We start from the raw sequence: 16,371 nt of genomic DNA on the forward strand, positions 1-16,371 counted from the left end.
TAAATCCTCCAAAGCTCGGGAGTATTTCCAAGGAGAAAAAGACCATCGTAAAGAACACATTTAAGAGTTAAAGCCTCTTAATCAGAGCTTTCTGGCTCGCAGCAGTGCAGTGCAGGCTGCAGCTCTGGTACCAGAGACTTCTGAAACGGAAGAAGGAATGCTGGTGCACTACAAGTGAATACAAAATCAAGTTTTTATTAGTACAAAAAATACCTTATTTTAAAAAACAGAAAAGAAACGTCCCATCCCAACATGTTGTGTTAATAATTTGTCTTCCCAACAGTGTGGGGAAAGGCTTCCCCTGCTCCACAGCAAGGCAAGGCAGCCCCAAGGGCATCTCCCAAGATCAGTAAACTGTATGACACAGGGAGGTTCAGTCTTCAAAAGCCCAGCTTCCAAAGGCTCTAAACCAGATAATTTTCCCCCAAATCCCATGATTTTTGAAGCCAGACCTGAGGAAACAAGAGATGAGTTTTTGCCACTCTGACACCTGGGGGACCTTCTCCTTTTGTCCTTTTTTGCTTACTCTCCTGAGCCCTTAAACTCCTTTAAAGCTCATTTGAAGAATGAAACATTTCAAGGAGGAAAAGACCACCATAAAGAGAGACATTTGGAGTTAACTGCTCATAACAGCCTTGCCTGGACTGCAGCAGTGCACTGGAAGCAGCAGCTCTGGTACCACAGACTCACCCAAGAGGCATTTCTGAAAAATGAACCGTTCTGTACTTAGTCTTTGGACCAGAAAATGAAGTCACAGAAGCACCAAAAGGCATGGGTCAAGTTGAGTCTCACCATGTTGGGATTATCAGTGTTACCAGCATCAAACCATCAGGCCAAACAGAGGAGTTTGGGCTGTTGCTTTCCCATCAATGAATAATTTTCCAGAGTTACCTCCACTGGGAACTGCCCTAAACAAGGGTAATGCTCTCAGAGGAGTTATCTTATAAAGTACAAAAACAAAACAATACCATAGACCCAGGTATGACATACCTAACCCCACTACAGCTATTTCAATAACCTTGGCTCAAAGCTTCTCTTCTACCACAGACCTCACTGACATCAACAGCTACAAAGCTACAAGCCCTCAATCTCCAGTCCTGGCCTGGCTGTGACAGATCTCCTCCCATGTCCTGCACACACCTTGCCCCAGGCTGATGCAGAGAGGCTGAACAGGCAGCTGCCATGTCACACCATGTCCCACTGCACCCCTCCAGCACCACCAAAGAGATCCAGGGCCCCACCGCACAGGGTATGGAATCTCTTTGGACAGGAAGAGGGACACTGAGGCACTGTGGTGGCACAGGTCTGGTAAGACAACTGCGGTCCTTAATAAACCCCAGAGCTTTTTCAGTCCTGAGCTTCACCTTGCACACCCTTTCCAGGGAACCTGATATGCCTGACAGAAGTTTTACATTCAAAGAGAACCAATTATGGTCAGTTTTAGACACAAAGCTTCAAAACACCTCCAGGTGAGAGTTAAGAATTAACAGAGAAAGAAAAGAGGAGGAAATCTGAGCAGCTGCTTCATCATGATTGCTGGTGAATCCCAAGTAGTGAGAATGGAGAACTATAAAAGCTACATCTTAAAAAACTATACATAGTTTATAGTTTCCTATAAACTACATGATTTAAATTTCTATCTGAGCTCACACTGGAAACACAGGAGAGATCAGACAGAACAGTCTGGAAGGGACTGTGGGGAGCATTGCAGTGCAGGATCTCTCCCACAGCCCGGCAATGACTGCGCACAGGAAATGCTGCAGCACCAAGGACCCAGCTCAGAGCCCTGGCACTAGGGAGCTCCTCCTCCTCCTCCTCCTCTGGTCAGAACTCATCCCGCAGCCTCGGTGGGTGGTCCATGCCAAAAAACGAGGAGGGTTTCCCATGGATGTCACGTTCTCTTTTCACAAAGGCAGTGAAGGAAGAGACACAGTTCCCGATGAAGTGGTCGGACTGGCCGAGGATGTACAGATCAATCTGAGGCACTTCTGGCTGCAAGCTGACAACCTTGAGCTGCAGAGAAACGAGGAGAGCAGATGAATCCAGTCAGCTATTATCACAATCCAATGTCTTGGCATAATGTTAGAAATGGAATACACAACAGAAAGAGAGTGAGTTTTGTCTTTCTCTGCCCTATAACTCATTTATGATTGGATCGATGTCAGAGCATTTCTGAAAATCACTTAGGTTTATTTAATTTAAACCCTTTTCATGGAAATATTTACTACCATGCCAGACAATGCTCTTCAATCTCCCAGGAAAAAAAAGAATTTTACAGGATAATTTTTATTGCTATGAGCCAAATCCACTTTGAGATGCCAATATTTGGCTGTGAATAACCTATTCCACAACTGCCCGTCTGCTATCCATGACAGCCTTGGGCCAGAAGCCAAGGAAGGTTTTTATCCCAGCACTCCTGCCAGAAGAGGTTTCTGGAAGACTCACCTTTCCCTGGAAGAACTGCTGTATTTCTGTTGTGTAGGGCTCAGAATCAGTGGCAATATAAACAGATTTAGCTTCAATCTTTGCCACCCAGAGCTTGAGAGCCCGTTTGATCTCTCGGAGGTCTGGCAGGCACATGTCCATGGTGAGAGGCACCGCAGCACTGCGGTCGTAGCCCACGCACTGTGGTGAAGCCATGAAGTGTGGCCCAGCTGTCCCATCCTTTAACATGTTGCAGGCATTTTTCTATTGGAAGAGGAAAAGAGAATCACAGAATCATCAAAGCTGAAGACCTCTGAGATTATCAACTCCAAACTTTGAACAGATACCCCATGCCCACTGAATCTTATTAGAAATGCCACCTTTACTTGTGTTCTGGACTCTTCCATGAATGGCAATTCCACCTGGCCCTGGGCAGGCTGGGCCAGTGCTCAATCACTTGTTCAGTGAATTTTCCCCTAATATTCAACCTGAACCTCCCCTGGTGCAACCTGAGGCCATTTCCCTTTGTCCTGTCACTGAGAGGAGAGGCTGAACCCCACCTCACCACAAACTTTTTCGTTTTTTTCGGTACCACATTCAAATGAGAAAACACCACCACATCCCTTACCTCTGCCTGTCTGAAAGAATCCCAGCACCACTGCTAACACACAGGGAGCTCCTGGATGCCAGCAGGGATCAGGTGCTGTCCCAGCACAGCTCCTTTCAGAGCAGCTTTGCCCACACCCCATTGTGCCGTACCCAGTCAGAGCCGATCCTCAGGTGGATTCCCACGTAGGGCCGGAGCAGCAGGGACTGGATGTAGGCTTCTCCCTTCTCCACCATTGCATCCGACCACTCCATGTACTTCTGCAGGGGCCGGTGCTCCTCCAGGACAGGGAACTGGGCTGGAGCTCCAGGCAAGGCAAGAACAGGGTGCTCAGAGGCTGGAAACCTACGGAAAACCAAACCCAGCAGGCTGAAACGTGACCTAACCTGCACGAAGGTTGCTGTGAAGGGTACAGAAGAAACCAGGGATGCCCCAAAATATGCAGCATTTATTGCTCCAAAATGAGATAATTTTAGCTGGTTTGCCATCTGAACTGAAGAAATCTCAGGGACTGTATTTTACCTCAGACCTTTTATCTGACAGACAATAAGAGAAGAACCTCAAACACGCAGTGAGGAGCTACAAAGCAATGGGATGCTACATTTTCACCCCAGACTAGACCAATTCTGTCACCCAAACTTACTGATAACTGCTAAAGTCACTCATGCCTCTGAAAACACAAATACAGTTCATAGTCCCCAAGTGAGAACCAAATTCCTTTTGATGATTAATTACATATTTAATAAATAGTTGATAAATTAAATATTCCTGGCTCAGAAGTCAATCAGCCGAACAGAGTTCATACCTGAAATAAAATAATGCCCACAGGAAGTGCTCAGCAAACATTTAATGGAAAAACATTAAAATATTTAACTATATTACTAACTAATCACTTCAATCTCTCCCCCAAAATGTAAAGTAACAATACACAGTCACAGCTGCTTTCATGAGTGACTCTAAATGCCCACAGTGACCTGCCAGCACTGTTGCATCTTCTTGCTACCTTTGGATCCAATGGTCCTTGTATGCAGGACTGAAGGAAATCCCCTTGAAAAGCTCAGACTTATCAAAATCCACTTGGAACTGATCCCAGAAGGGACCAAACGGATTTCCATCCTGCAAAGAAAAGACAAGTGCTCATTTAGTACACACACAAAGCCTGAAAGGCGGATGTGCAAAGATCCTGAGGTGCAAAGCAGGAGTCTGTTCCAGGATGGAAGCAGCTGGAATACAACTGCCTGTTTGACACACCAGCCACAGGAAGGAGACAGCAAATTTATATATTTATATATTTAGCTTCAATCTTTGCCACCCAGAGTATACAGGGAGCTTCACTGAAAAGGTTGCAAAGGTTGTCCAAAACAACAAGGACACCACTTGTAGTTAAGAGAGGTTGCTTTAACACCAGCTGGGAAACAGAGAGCAGGAGATAAGCTACAATCTCAATTAAATCTGAGGTGATAAAATCTACTTGCACAGACTATATCCCTGATCCCCAAGCACTTGTAGACAAAGAAAACTAATGATGGCACAGCATGCCACTCCACAAGCGGTGAAAGCAATGCCACACAGACCGATTTGCGGCGGGTAACTCCTAAATTTGCGAATCAATGGCAACCTGAACGAGTCAGTCGTACACTTTGGAATTAAGCCGTGCCCGCAGGGCTGACGAGAAACTCACCTTCATGGGACACGTGCTTTTGTCGGCGCTTCTCTGGGCGGCAGCCTCGAAGCAATAAGCCACCCTGCTGCCGGGCGGCCAGTGCCGGGGCGCCAGCTGCTCCATGAACATCTCCAGGCTGACCACGCGGTGGTAGCGCCGCAGCGGCTCCAGCTTGAAGAGCTCCGAGTAGGGGACGTGCAGCTGCGGGGGAGCAGAGCCGTGAGCCGGGGCTCCCCTCACCGGGCCCGCAGCTCGTCCCAGCCCTGCCCGCCGCCTCCTCCCTCCCCGCCGGGGCTCACGTTGGTGTAGGGCGGGCGGTGGTGCCGGTACTCGATCCAGGGCGGCACGGCCAGGGTCCGGTTGAGGGCGCGGGCGAAGGCCAGGGCTCCCAGGAAGTGCTCGGCCTGGTTACCGAAACGGCCTGCGGGAGACGGAGCTCAGCCGGGCGGGGACCGCGCCGGGACGGAGCGGGGATGCAGCGGGGCACGGAGCGGGGGATACAGCGGGCACGGAGCGGGGGATGCTGCGGAGACGAACCGGGGGATGCAGCGGGGCACGGAGCGGGGGATGCAGCGGGGCACGGAGCGGGGGATGCTGCGGAGACGAACCGGGGGATGCAGCGGGGCACGGAGCGGGGATGCAGCAGGGCACGGAGCGGAGGATGCTGCGGGGACGAACCGGGGGATGCGGCGGGGCACGGAGCGGGGATGCAGCGGGGCACGGAGCGGGGATGCAGCAGGGCACGGAGCGGGGGATGCTGCGGGGACGAACCGGGGGATGCAGCGAGGCACGGAGCGGGGATACAGCGGGGCACGGAGCGGGGGATGCTGCGGGGACGAACCGGGGGATGCAGCGAGGCACGGAGCGGGGATACAGCGGGCACGGAGCGGGGATGCAGCAGGGCACGGAGAGGGGTCTGCTGCGGGGACGAACCGGGGGATGCAGCGGGGTACGGAGCGGAGATGCGGCGGGGAATGAACCGGGGTTTGCAGCGGGAACCGCACCGGGGGATGCAACCGGGAGATGCAAGGGGGTCGGCACCGGGAAAGCCTCACCCATGCAGGGACAGTAGAGCAGGTACCCGGCCTCGTCCCAGGTGGGTGCCTCGCTGCCTCCCGCCGCCATCCCAGGGAGGAGCAGAAGGAGGACGAGGAGCAGCGGGGCCGGCGGCACCGCCATGGCGGCTCCTCGGCGGCCAGAGCCCGGCGCCACCATCCCGGCATGCCCCGCGGCGCGCCGCTCTGGCGGCCGCCACCGAGCCGTGACGTCACTCCCACAAGGCCCCGCGCAATGGCGCCGCCGGGGCCGGGAGCGGAGCCGCGCTTGGCGGGGCCCGGGGGAACGGGGTGAGCGAGGGGGGGCGAGGGAGGGGGGCGGCACCGCAGCGAGGGGCGGTGGCACGGCCGTACCCTCCCCTCGGTGGCGGGGTCCCCTCAGGGGACAGGGGGGCGTGTGAGGAGGAGGAGGATGCGGGGCGGAGGGGGGGCGTAGGCCGGGCCCGCCTCCCTCCCCTCAGCGCTGCGGGGCGGGGGTGGGATGTGTGATCCCGCTCCACCGGGGCTGCGTTATCCCCGCGGGTGGGGGTCTCCCGGTTGGCTTCCGAGGCAAGCGGCGGAGGTGCTGGAGGGAGGAGCGAGTTGCCCCTCGCGGCCACCCCCCGGCACCTCCGCTGTTTGCAAGGCGGTTGCAGCAGCACCTCTGAATTCCCTAAAATTCCAAGGTGATCGTTTATGCACCTTACTGTTAAAAACATCAAAATTCAAACTCTTGTCTTCTTCCAGGTAGCTTTGAAACTGGCCCAGATGGCCAGGCTTTTTCGGAGGGAAAGGAGCAGTTCCCTGGTGAAAGTGGTGGAGACTCTCGGGACACCTGCACAGCTCTGGAGCAAGAGGTAGAGAACACTCATCTTTTCTGGGACATACTTCATAGAGAGGTGAAATAGTCATGCTTTTAGCACCCAGTAGGACAGCTTGCTCTGAACCCAGGCCTCCTGCACCCTGAGGGGTCAGAGCAGCTGTCACATCACGCTGGTTTGTCCCAAAGTGGCACCTCAGCAGTTCTGGTCCTTTATTGTTCTGCTCTGACCACGTAGATTTAGCCTGCACAAAACCAAGTTTTGTTCTTAACAGGCATTCCTAAAGCTTGCAGTGATATATTTTCTTGGAGTCATCCTGTTTCCCAGTGTTTTCCTCCCTGAGGGAACCATCCATGGTATTTGGGGTGACGGTGCAGTCACAGTAATTGTCATTTCAGCTCTTCATAACGTTCCTTGAGCACTTTCTTGGGGGTTGGTTTGTTCCCTCGCAGTTGCACATCCTGCCCACAACTCGCACTCGTGTTGATGTGCAGCAGGAAGTTCCTCCTCTGAAGCAATCATGGAGTGAGGGTTTGATGCTATTTTAAGTAGGGTTTCTCAGGCAGCCAAATTGAGTGAAAGAGGTTGGTTTTATTTCAGCTGACCGTTTACCAGTCAAGCTGGCAGTAGAACCCTGTAAAGACCAACACACAACTCGAGAACAGTCTGCTAAGAGAGATTCATGTAGAACCTCATCAATGTGAAAGCCAGAAGAGCTTGCAGGAGGTGTACTTTTTTGAACAGGAAACAGTTTGAGCTTCCATTATTAATGCATGAGAGTGTCAAAGAAAAAAAAAAAGAGTTAAAAATTGCTCATTACAGTAGAAAACTTGCTGATCCAGAGAGGCAGAATGTGCCTCAGAATCGAAAAGTGAAAATACAGTGAGTAATCCCACCCTGAAGAGGAGCAGCATCCGTTGCCTTCCAGAAAAAGGTGTGACGTTGATGATAATTGAGAGTTTTCTTCCTCAGCCCTGTTCAGCCACATCTGGGGGTTTGGATTGATTTGCTCTGGAGATAGTTTTGCCCAGTGCATCAGCTTGGTAGCAGAAAGAAAGGGAAAAGAAAATACAGGACAGTTCTGAGAATCTCTGAGAGGGAATTCCATGTAGGCAGAGACCAAGAGCAAGTGAGAATTAAAAAAAATGGGATGAGAAGTGATTTACAAGACATACAAGGAAATGTATTTAGAGCTACAAATACCTTTTAGGATATTTTCAGGAGAAAATACATCCTACATGTAACACTGGCTCTTAATAGTGGCAGAAAATGCAATTCAGAAAAAGTTTAACATAATTTTATTCAGGTAACAGGCTAAAGGGGAAGAGACAGAAAAATATTATTGATTGGAGGTCCCCATGACTGGGAATGTACATGTTCACTGTGTACACAGGTGAAGGTGGCAGTGAATTAACAGCAGCCTTCTGTGATTTCAGATGAAGAAGTTTTGCTATTAAAGCAGTTTGGTCACAGGGGGCTCCGACAGAAAACTGCACCGGGACAACATCACAGCCCACAGGCTCGAGTTCTGCTTGACATGGCCATGTTCTACTAGCCCTGCCATGACGGCATTTTTCCCCAGTGTTCCCAACTGGATTCAAGATGCAAAGCAGGAGGAGGAAGAGACAGGCTGGAAATTAGTCCCCAGACCAAGAGGTGAAGAAACCGAAAGTCAGGGAAAATGCCAGTGTGAACTATCGGAGCCCTCCTTCCCTCACGTGGACAAGCTGAGAACTCACACGCTTTCCCATTCGGAGCAGAGGCCCTACAACTGCCCCCAGCTGCACTGTGGCAAGGCCTTTGCCTCCAAGTACAAGCTCTACAGGTAGGTATCTGCAAGTGCCTCTGCCCAGCAGAGCCAGGAGAGAGGGGAAACCCCCTCCCTCGGATGTCTTTGCTTGAATTTCTGAGAAGCTGGAGGAGGGGAAATGCCCTTTTACCTTGCAAAGCTGTTGAGTCCCAGACATTACCATACTTGGCATCTCTTTAGGTGCCTTCCAGAGAACTTCAGCTAATGCTGTATCCTGAGCTCAAGCTGTTTTATGTTTCACTGAGGAGGAAATAGAAACAGAAAGTGAAGTTCATAGATGAAAAACAAAATGAAAAGCAAGAATAGCGTTTGCATTCATAAATCCTGCTTCTAACCACAGGGATAATTCCATGGCAGCTGTTGCTCCAGTATGGAGAAGTAGAGTTCCCATTTATTAGTGAAGTACAAGTTAAACAGTGATGGCTGAGAACTTGAAACCAAGTGAACCACAGTTGGGGAGAGTGTGAGATACCAAGGTGAAGTCAGACCACAGTGGCTGTCAGCAGACTTGGGCACAGCCTGACCCTCCTGATGAAGTGAAGTTTTCTCACCTAGTGTCTCAAACAAGGGGAGGTTTTCTTTGGCAGCCTCAGCAAAGAGCAGGAGCTGAGGAGAGACAGCTGCTGGGACAGACTGCAGGTTTTGCCTGAAGCGTTGTGCTCCCGTGCTCCATGTTTAATGGAGGTAAAATGCCATCTGGGATTTTTGTGGCATGAAGTGTAGGACACAAGGAAAATTTTGGAAAACCAGCTGGTGTTCCCTCAGGGGCTGGATGTTTGTCTGACCTTTCCTGCTTTTCTCCCCTAAGGCATATGGCCACGCACTCTGCTCAGAAGCCCCACCAGTGCATGTACTGCGAGAAGATGTTCCACAGGAAGGATCACCTCCGGAACCACCTGCAGACCCACGATCCCAACAAGGAGGCCCTGCACTGTCCCGAGTGCGGCAAGAACTACAACACCAAACTGGGCTTCAGGCGACACCTGGCCATGCACGCGGCTGCCAGCGGTGACCTCAGCTGCAAGGTGTGCCTCCAGACCTTTGAGAGCACCCAGGTCCTGCTGGAGCACCTCAAAGCCCATTCCAGGCGGGCTTCTGGTGGGGCCAAGGAGAAGAAGCACCCGTGTGACCACTGCGACCGGCGCTTCTATACCCGCAAGGACGTGCGCAGGCACCTGGTGGTGCACACGGGGCGGAAGGACTTCCTGTGCCAGTACTGTGCTCAGAGGTTTGGGAGGAAGGACCACCTGACCAGGCACATGAAGAAAAGCCACTCCCAGGAACTGCTGAAGATTAAGACGGAGCCAGTGGACATGTTGGGTCTGCTCAGCTGCAGCTCCTCTGTGGCAGTGAAGGAAGAGCTGAGTCCTGTCCTGTGTATGGCATCCAGAGACATGATGGGTGGTAAGAGCTTCCCTGGCATGCTGCCCGTGGGCATGTACAGCACACATCTCCAAACCATGCCAAGCTCAGGGATGCCCCATTCTTTGGTTCCTAATTCTCTTCCAATGGGAATGAGCTACCCTCTGGAGTCTTCTTCTCCCATCTCCTCCCCACCGCAACCTCCTCCAAAGTATCAGCTTGGATCTACCTCATATTTGCCTGAGAAACTACCCAAAGTAGAGGTGGACAGCTTTTTGTCAGACTTCCCTGGCAGTCTGTCTCTCTCATCTGGTGATCCTCAGTCCTCTTCGCCTCAGCCACCCGCCCTGGATGAGGCTTTGCTTTCCAAGAGCCCTGCTAACCTCTCAGAGGCTCTCTGTGCTGCTAACATGGACTTTTCTCATCTTCTTGGCTTCCTTCCCCTAAACCTTCCTCCTTGCAATCCACCTGTCTCGTCGGGGGGATTGGTCATGGGCTACTCGCAGGGGGAGGCGCAGCCACTGCTCACCACTTTGCAACATCAACCTCAAGAGTCTCCCGGAGCCGGGGCCTCGCTGAACTTTGGGCCCCTTCATTCGTTGCCCCCCGTCTTCACCTCCAGCTTGAGCACAACCACGCTGCCACGGTTCCACCAGGCGTTCCAATAAGCTGGAAGTAGCACTGGAGAACAGATCTTTCAGTCACCCTTTTGTGGAGAGCCTTAAAAACGCACAACCCTTCCTTGGGGGGGGTGAAAGCTCTGGCAGAGCTGGGTCAGACAGGAGGTTTCTGATCTCGGAGGGAGCACTTGTAGACTGGAACCCGTGCAAGTCCCAGTCCTGTAGAGCAGAAAGATTTCAGCTGATAGACTGGATATATTTTATCTAATTTTTAATCTGTGAATCAGGAGCCGCGCTTAGCACTGACCTTCCCTGAGGATGCTGGAGCTGTATTCCTCTCTGGGAAGGGACTATCCCTCAGAAGGAGTTGAGACTCTTTCATCCTGGGCTAAACTTTTGAAGAGTCCAGCTTCCATTTCATTTTAACCACACTGCAATTCTGGCAAACCAGCCAACACCTCCACATGGAGAAGAAGTCATGATACCACTCTGTATGAAGCCAATGGGGAAGAGCTGTCCTTCCCTGCTACCTCTCATCCCATCACCCAACACAGCTTACTCCACATCAGTGTTAAGCAACAAGCCCGTTTACATAGTGAATTCAACGCCGCCTCTTTGGAGCTGTTAGGACAAACTCGTTATGGTGAACATTGTTTACACAACACAAATCTGTTTCTGCCATTGCAAAAAATAGGAGGCACCAGAATACACTGGGTTCATCTCTGGTGTAGCTAGAACACTGTTTACACAACGAAGTCAGGTTGCACTGATTTCTCTTCACTTATCATGTTCTTCCCCCATGGGGAAATACACTGCTTTTGGACCACTTCAGCCTCTGCCCCTGTAGGCAGCAGCTTCCTGCCTTTTCTCGCTGGCTGTCCTGAGTGAAGGGGATGGAGCAGCTCTCACAGCTCAGCTTGGTGTGTGGTGTATGGACAGAGCCCTTTTAAATATCTCCCCCAGGCAAACAGATCTGGAAACCAAAGCACGTGAGAGAGCTGGGTGAGGAGCTCGGGCCATGGAGCACTGGCAGACCAGGCTTGGGTGAGAACAGGCTGCAGGCCCTGCTCCATAGCTTCCCTTGGGATGAGGAACAGAGTATGAGTTTCTGGGGTTTGGGTTTTTTTTAACCGCTCATTGAGGTCAGCACCCTTTTTGGTTTGTCCAGGAAGGAGTCTCAAAGGTATATTTTAACCTCAATGGTGATAACATGCAAGAATCAGGGAAAAATTGGTCCCAGCTTCATGTACACACTTTCAGTGTATTTGAAGCATTTCTCCCAACACCAATAGTTCTAACAAATGCTGAGGTTTGGGGCCTGCAGTCAACTTTTCACATTGGATTTGGTTGCACTGGCCTTTTTTGTTCTCTCCTGCTCAAGCCTTGCCTCCTGAAGTTAAAGTCCTGCTTCCCTTGCTCCCTGCCCTACCTCTTCAACTCTTCCATGGGCTGTCTACCTACCAGGGCAGAAGGGTTATACTGGGAAGAGGCAGCCAGCTGCTGGTGTCACTTAGCACCTGTATTGTCTCCTGCTCCTGTTTTCCTGGGCACTTCTACTGCAGATGGGGACATATGGAGGTCACTCTGCACTGGTGCACGTTTGTGACTATGGATGGGCAGATCTTCATACCTCAGCATGGAGGAACCATTGTAAGGCCAATATAAACCAGGAAATCTGTCAATATTGTTCTCCATAAATCTAGGAAATGCAAAATCTACCTCTACTCTGTTATCTCAGCTCCTTGGGTGAAGCCAGATGCTGTCCTCCCCTGTCTCCCCAGAGCACATCCACCTCAGTTGATGCAGATTCCTTCCTGCTGAGCCATGATCCCACTGTGTGACATCAGCTGTGCCTCTTTTGGTCACAGGCTTGTCCACCTTCCATTTTACTCCAGAATTTTATTTTTAATTTAGCTTAGTAATTCTTCCCAGAATGACTCTTTAGCAATCCATTGATTCTCCAGAACATAGATCGGTTGTTTTAGGTTAGCCAGCAATGCTGCAAATAAGACTTTTGTATCAAAATGTAATATAAGATTTATTTACCTCAGCAATATCCTGTGGCAATGATCTCCCCGAGTTGAATGCAGTACTTTTTCCTTTTCTCCACTGGAAAATGTTGCCTTTCCAAGTCTAACGAGTGCCTTCTTGTTCTCTAACCTAGCAAAGGTAAACAGGGCATTGCAGCCAGTCTGTTTACCAGCATTGAATACCTCAGGCCTGTCTTCTATTGCTTTGCTCTTTGCAAATTAAAGAGTTTCACACTGTTATCAATTATATGCAAGCCTTATCCCTGTCTTCAGTTGAGAGGATTATTATTTTTTGAGAAATAAATGGTCAGAACTGATCACTCACGGCCAGTGAGGATTATCAGATTTATGCAATGCCATCACACACCTTCTCCCACTGCAGAACATTCAGCTTTTTTGCTTCCTGCCTGCATTGTACTCTGAACAGATGTCATCACTGGAATTCCTGTAGCAGTGGTAGCTAAACTTAGAGCCAGGCATCTTTTTCCTACCAGTAGTCTGTCAAAGAATAAATGGAATTCATTTTGCTATGATTTGCACGTGTGATTTGCTTTCCCCAGCTACTTTAACAAGCAGAACTGCAGTAACTTTTGTCAATGCAAGGAAAATCAAACCCAGCAAGGGCAGTGTGGTCAGAGACAGCATTGGAGCTGATTCCAGGTGTTTGCACAGGAAAATGGATTCAAAGTTCTTCTACCACAACAGCTTGTAATCTGAAGGTATTTTACCAATCAGTCTAAAACTAACGAGACTAATTCCATTTGAAATAGCAAATATGCAATTCACAGAACAAATTACAGTGAACAACTTTTACCTGTTTATAAGAAAATACTTGGAGCATCCAAGCTTACAGCACTTGGGAATCCCAGTCCACTAGGACATATGTACCAAGCTCTTAGGCAAGTCAGTGGAACTCATCTTAGCCAAGCTCCTGCTGATGCAGCTGGAGGTGAGGGACAAGGGTAACTCTGGCTTGCTGTGAGGGGATTGCTGCAGCACAGCCTGCAATCTGTTCTGTGGTACATGTGCAGGGCTTTGTGGCAGCCAGTGCTGGTTATGTGATATAAAAAATCATCCCAGAAAGAGTTTGGGTTTGGTTTTTGTTTTAGACCACAAGTTTGGGGCTGCAGGTCCAGGACACAGCTGTGGGTCAGGCAAGCAGAGCCCAGGAAACCTTTCCACTGTGATCCCTCTGTTCTTGGCACACCTGTACCACAAAGATTGCACCAGAGCTCAGGGGCAGCAAGTACAGCACATAATTGTTCAGGAGGGTTTAATTAAATAAAGGGCTGGCTTGGGGGGGGTCCAAAGCAGTAGGACCAGTGCAGTCAACCAAGATAAAAACCCATAGACCTCCAGTTAGTGAAAGGACAGGACATGAACTTGCCAGCCCTTATAAATCAGACCCTGGATTCTCAGAAAGCCAAGGACCTAATGCCCCCTAGAAATAAGAATTAACAAAGAGCCAAGCCACTCCCTGGCAGCAGAGGGTTAACTCTTGCCCATCCTTCCAGGCTCAGATTGCCAGAACCAGAACCGTGTGGAGGGCTGAAGATCTTTTATCCCCCTGGGATTACACCTCACTCAAAATCCATTTGTAGGAAGGAACAACATGTTATCTTGCATTTGCTTCCACTGAATTTCACATGAGAGAATACTCACACACCATGTTGTGACAGACCCCGTTCTCTGTCTCACAACATTGCTGCTCTTTAGCCTCAGTGTTGAAAAATGGTGTCACTTCAACTGGAATCCTTTTTTCACCTCTGGTAGATTGATGATTTCAGTACTTTTGTTGAGCTCAGCTCTTTGTTCTTTAATTCCTTCCTTGCTGACAGGTGAACAGTAGCTGCTGGGAAGATTTCCTGCAGTTCACTGAAAAAATCCCCTTTTCCTTTCTCTACCATTGCACCACCTTTGCTCTCTAGACAGAACAACCCCACTGAGGCATTTTCTGCTGCCTGCAATTAAAATTTCCAAATACATCTTCAAAGATGTGCTTCCCATCACCCTACCTTCTTGCTTATCCTCTAATCCCAGTTAGTCAGGCTGACTGAATTCTCCCTCAGGTGCCTATTTTTAGTTAATTGCCTGCCCAAGCCCTGGAGCTATTCTGCCACTGAACAGTGAAGTGGATGAATAGCTTGAACAGAACCACCTCAGGTTTCCATCCTCATCCAAAATTTGTGTCTTTTCCATAACTTCTGGTATTTTTCCCGGTTTCTAGAGATGAGAGCTGCCACCTGAAGCCCTGAATCCCCTCCTGGCTGACCCCTGTGCAGTAGGAGAAGGTGGTTTGGTTTAGCCTGGTCTGCTGGATCTGGGAAGCCCGGGTTCTTTTCACCCCAATGCCCAGCTCTGGCACCTCTCACCCTTTCCATGCCTGTTTACCATAACATGCCACAGCCATGCTGAGCCTCTCCTGGAAAGCAGCTGGAAGCTGCCAGGGAGATGCCATCACCACTGATCCAGCTGCCTTGCAGGACCACTATTCCTATTCCCCACCACCTCTCAGGTTTTGTTGTCCCTGCTGCACAACCCAGACTCAGACTCAGACTCACTCAGACTCACCTCTGGCTATTCCCAGTGATGGACTTGCTTCCTTCTAGTGAATAACTGGGATCCCCTAGGAATCCTACACATTCCAGCTATTCTTGTGGCTGCAGGTAAGGAGTTTTCTCCTGGGGTACAGTCTGCAATCTCTACCTGGAGCCAGCTCTGTCTTCCCACAGGCCACACACCACTAATCACACTAGCATGCAAACAGGTCAAGCAAAACCAGAACTGGTGCTCAGAAATGAGACCAGAAAACAGATCACATTCTGCTTCTCAAATCCACACCAGGAGATGAGCTTGGCTTTCCTGTTCAAAGTACATTTTATTTCCATGTGCACAGGTGGGCTGCAGGAGGAGCCTGAAGCGCCTTCCTCACTCTGTGCTTGTGGTTGAAGCCAGGTCTGCGTGGTCCTTTCCACCAGTGCCTGAATACCAGCATGGAAATACAGCATACATGACACAGAGGGAGCTTCTCTGGATCAGATCACACTGACAAAGGGAGTTAAAAGCATTGCAAAAGATAACCAGGGAATTTGGAATTAATTTTTTTATAACTATAAATAGGTCAGCTCTTCAGCTGGGGGAAGAATCCTCAACATTGAAGTGTCTTGTTACAAACCCACCATCCCTCACTTCTGTGTCTTTGTTTTGAACTACTGTGCAAGGGGATAACCAGCTCTAGCATGGAATGCACTGAGTGGACTGGGGACAGCTCCAAGGCCTGCAGGGACACCCTCCAACACCTGGGACAGGCCAGGCTGGCTGAGTGTCCAGGTGAACAGGCCAGGGACCTGCTTGCAGCCCTTCTCCCTCTGTAGTCAGTGTCTTACAAGAAGGTAACACAAGCTTGGCTCACAGCCCTCAGAACCCACTTCAGGGTGCCATGCCAGGTGCATGCTACAGCACATCCCAGAACTTCTGCTAGAAGCCTTTCTGGAGTTTGAGATCTCCTCACCCTTCTGAGTGCCTCAACCCTGATGCTTTGTGGAGCTTTCCCACTTTAGTGATTCCTGGTATCCAGGAGCAATTTTTAGAAAGATTGTTTTGTAACATTTGAACCAGTGTTTTCCTTGAATGAGGATATTGAAGAACACAGAGCTGTCAGCTGATGTACTCTCGACCCGGGGTGACTACAAGAAGGACAAAGAAGAACGTGTGGAACCCCTGGGAGGAGCCAAGCACCAAAACTGCTGCTGGAAGAAAAGCTACTGAGTGGCCTCTGCAGCCACAAGTCATGCCAAGAACCCTCTCCCAGCACAAGCTCTGCCATCTCCCACAGGAGCCTATACACATCTCATTGGAAGGTGAAGGGTTTGGGATCAGCCATGGGAAGGAAAAGCCACAGTGTCCCTCCCTTCCCACTGTCCCTTCTTGTGCTGGTTCTGGACAGGCCCCGTGCCTGACCTCCCTCCCTGCAGCTACAGCTGCCAAAGCCAGAAACTTC

General features: G+C 50.2%; 2 protein-coding genes across 2 annotated transcripts; one reads left to right on the top strand and one right to left on the bottom strand.

Moving 5' to 3' along the window:
* Positions 1–175: 175 nt before the first annotated feature.
* POFUT1 (protein O-fucosyltransferase 1) lies at positions 176–5,909 on the bottom strand. Its single transcript, XM_054644439.2, has 7 exons — positions 5,750–5,909; positions 4,994–5,115; positions 4,713–4,895; positions 4,035–4,147; positions 3,184–3,376; positions 2,446–2,688; positions 176–2,013 (listed from the first exon to the last, which is right to left on the bottom strand). The coding sequence occupies exons 1-7, from the start codon at positions 5,907–5,909 to the stop codon at positions 1,825–1,827; spliced, it is 1,203 nt and encodes a 400-aa protein (XP_054500414.2). The 3' UTR covers positions 176–1,824.
* PLAGL2 (PLAG1 like zinc finger 2) lies at positions 5,910–12,904 on the top strand. The gene is made up of 4 exons (XM_054644691.2): positions 5,910–6,040; positions 6,476–6,585; positions 7,986–8,374; positions 9,168–12,904. The coding sequence occupies exons 3-4, from the start codon at positions 8,112–8,114 to the stop codon at positions 10,387–10,389; spliced, it is 1,485 nt and encodes a 494-aa protein (XP_054500666.2). The 5' UTR covers positions 5,910–6,040; positions 6,476–6,585; positions 7,986–8,111; the 3' UTR covers positions 10,390–12,904.
* The last annotated feature ends 3,467 nt before the right edge of the window (positions 12,905–16,371 follow it).

Source organism: Agelaius phoeniceus, chromosome 17 (genome assembly GCF_051311805.1).
Source record: "Agelaius phoeniceus isolate bAgePho1 chromosome 17, bAgePho1.hap1, whole genome shotgun sequence".
In the NCBI taxonomy this organism is placed as follows: domain Eukaryota; kingdom Metazoa; phylum Chordata; class Aves; order Passeriformes; family Icteridae; genus Agelaius; species Agelaius phoeniceus.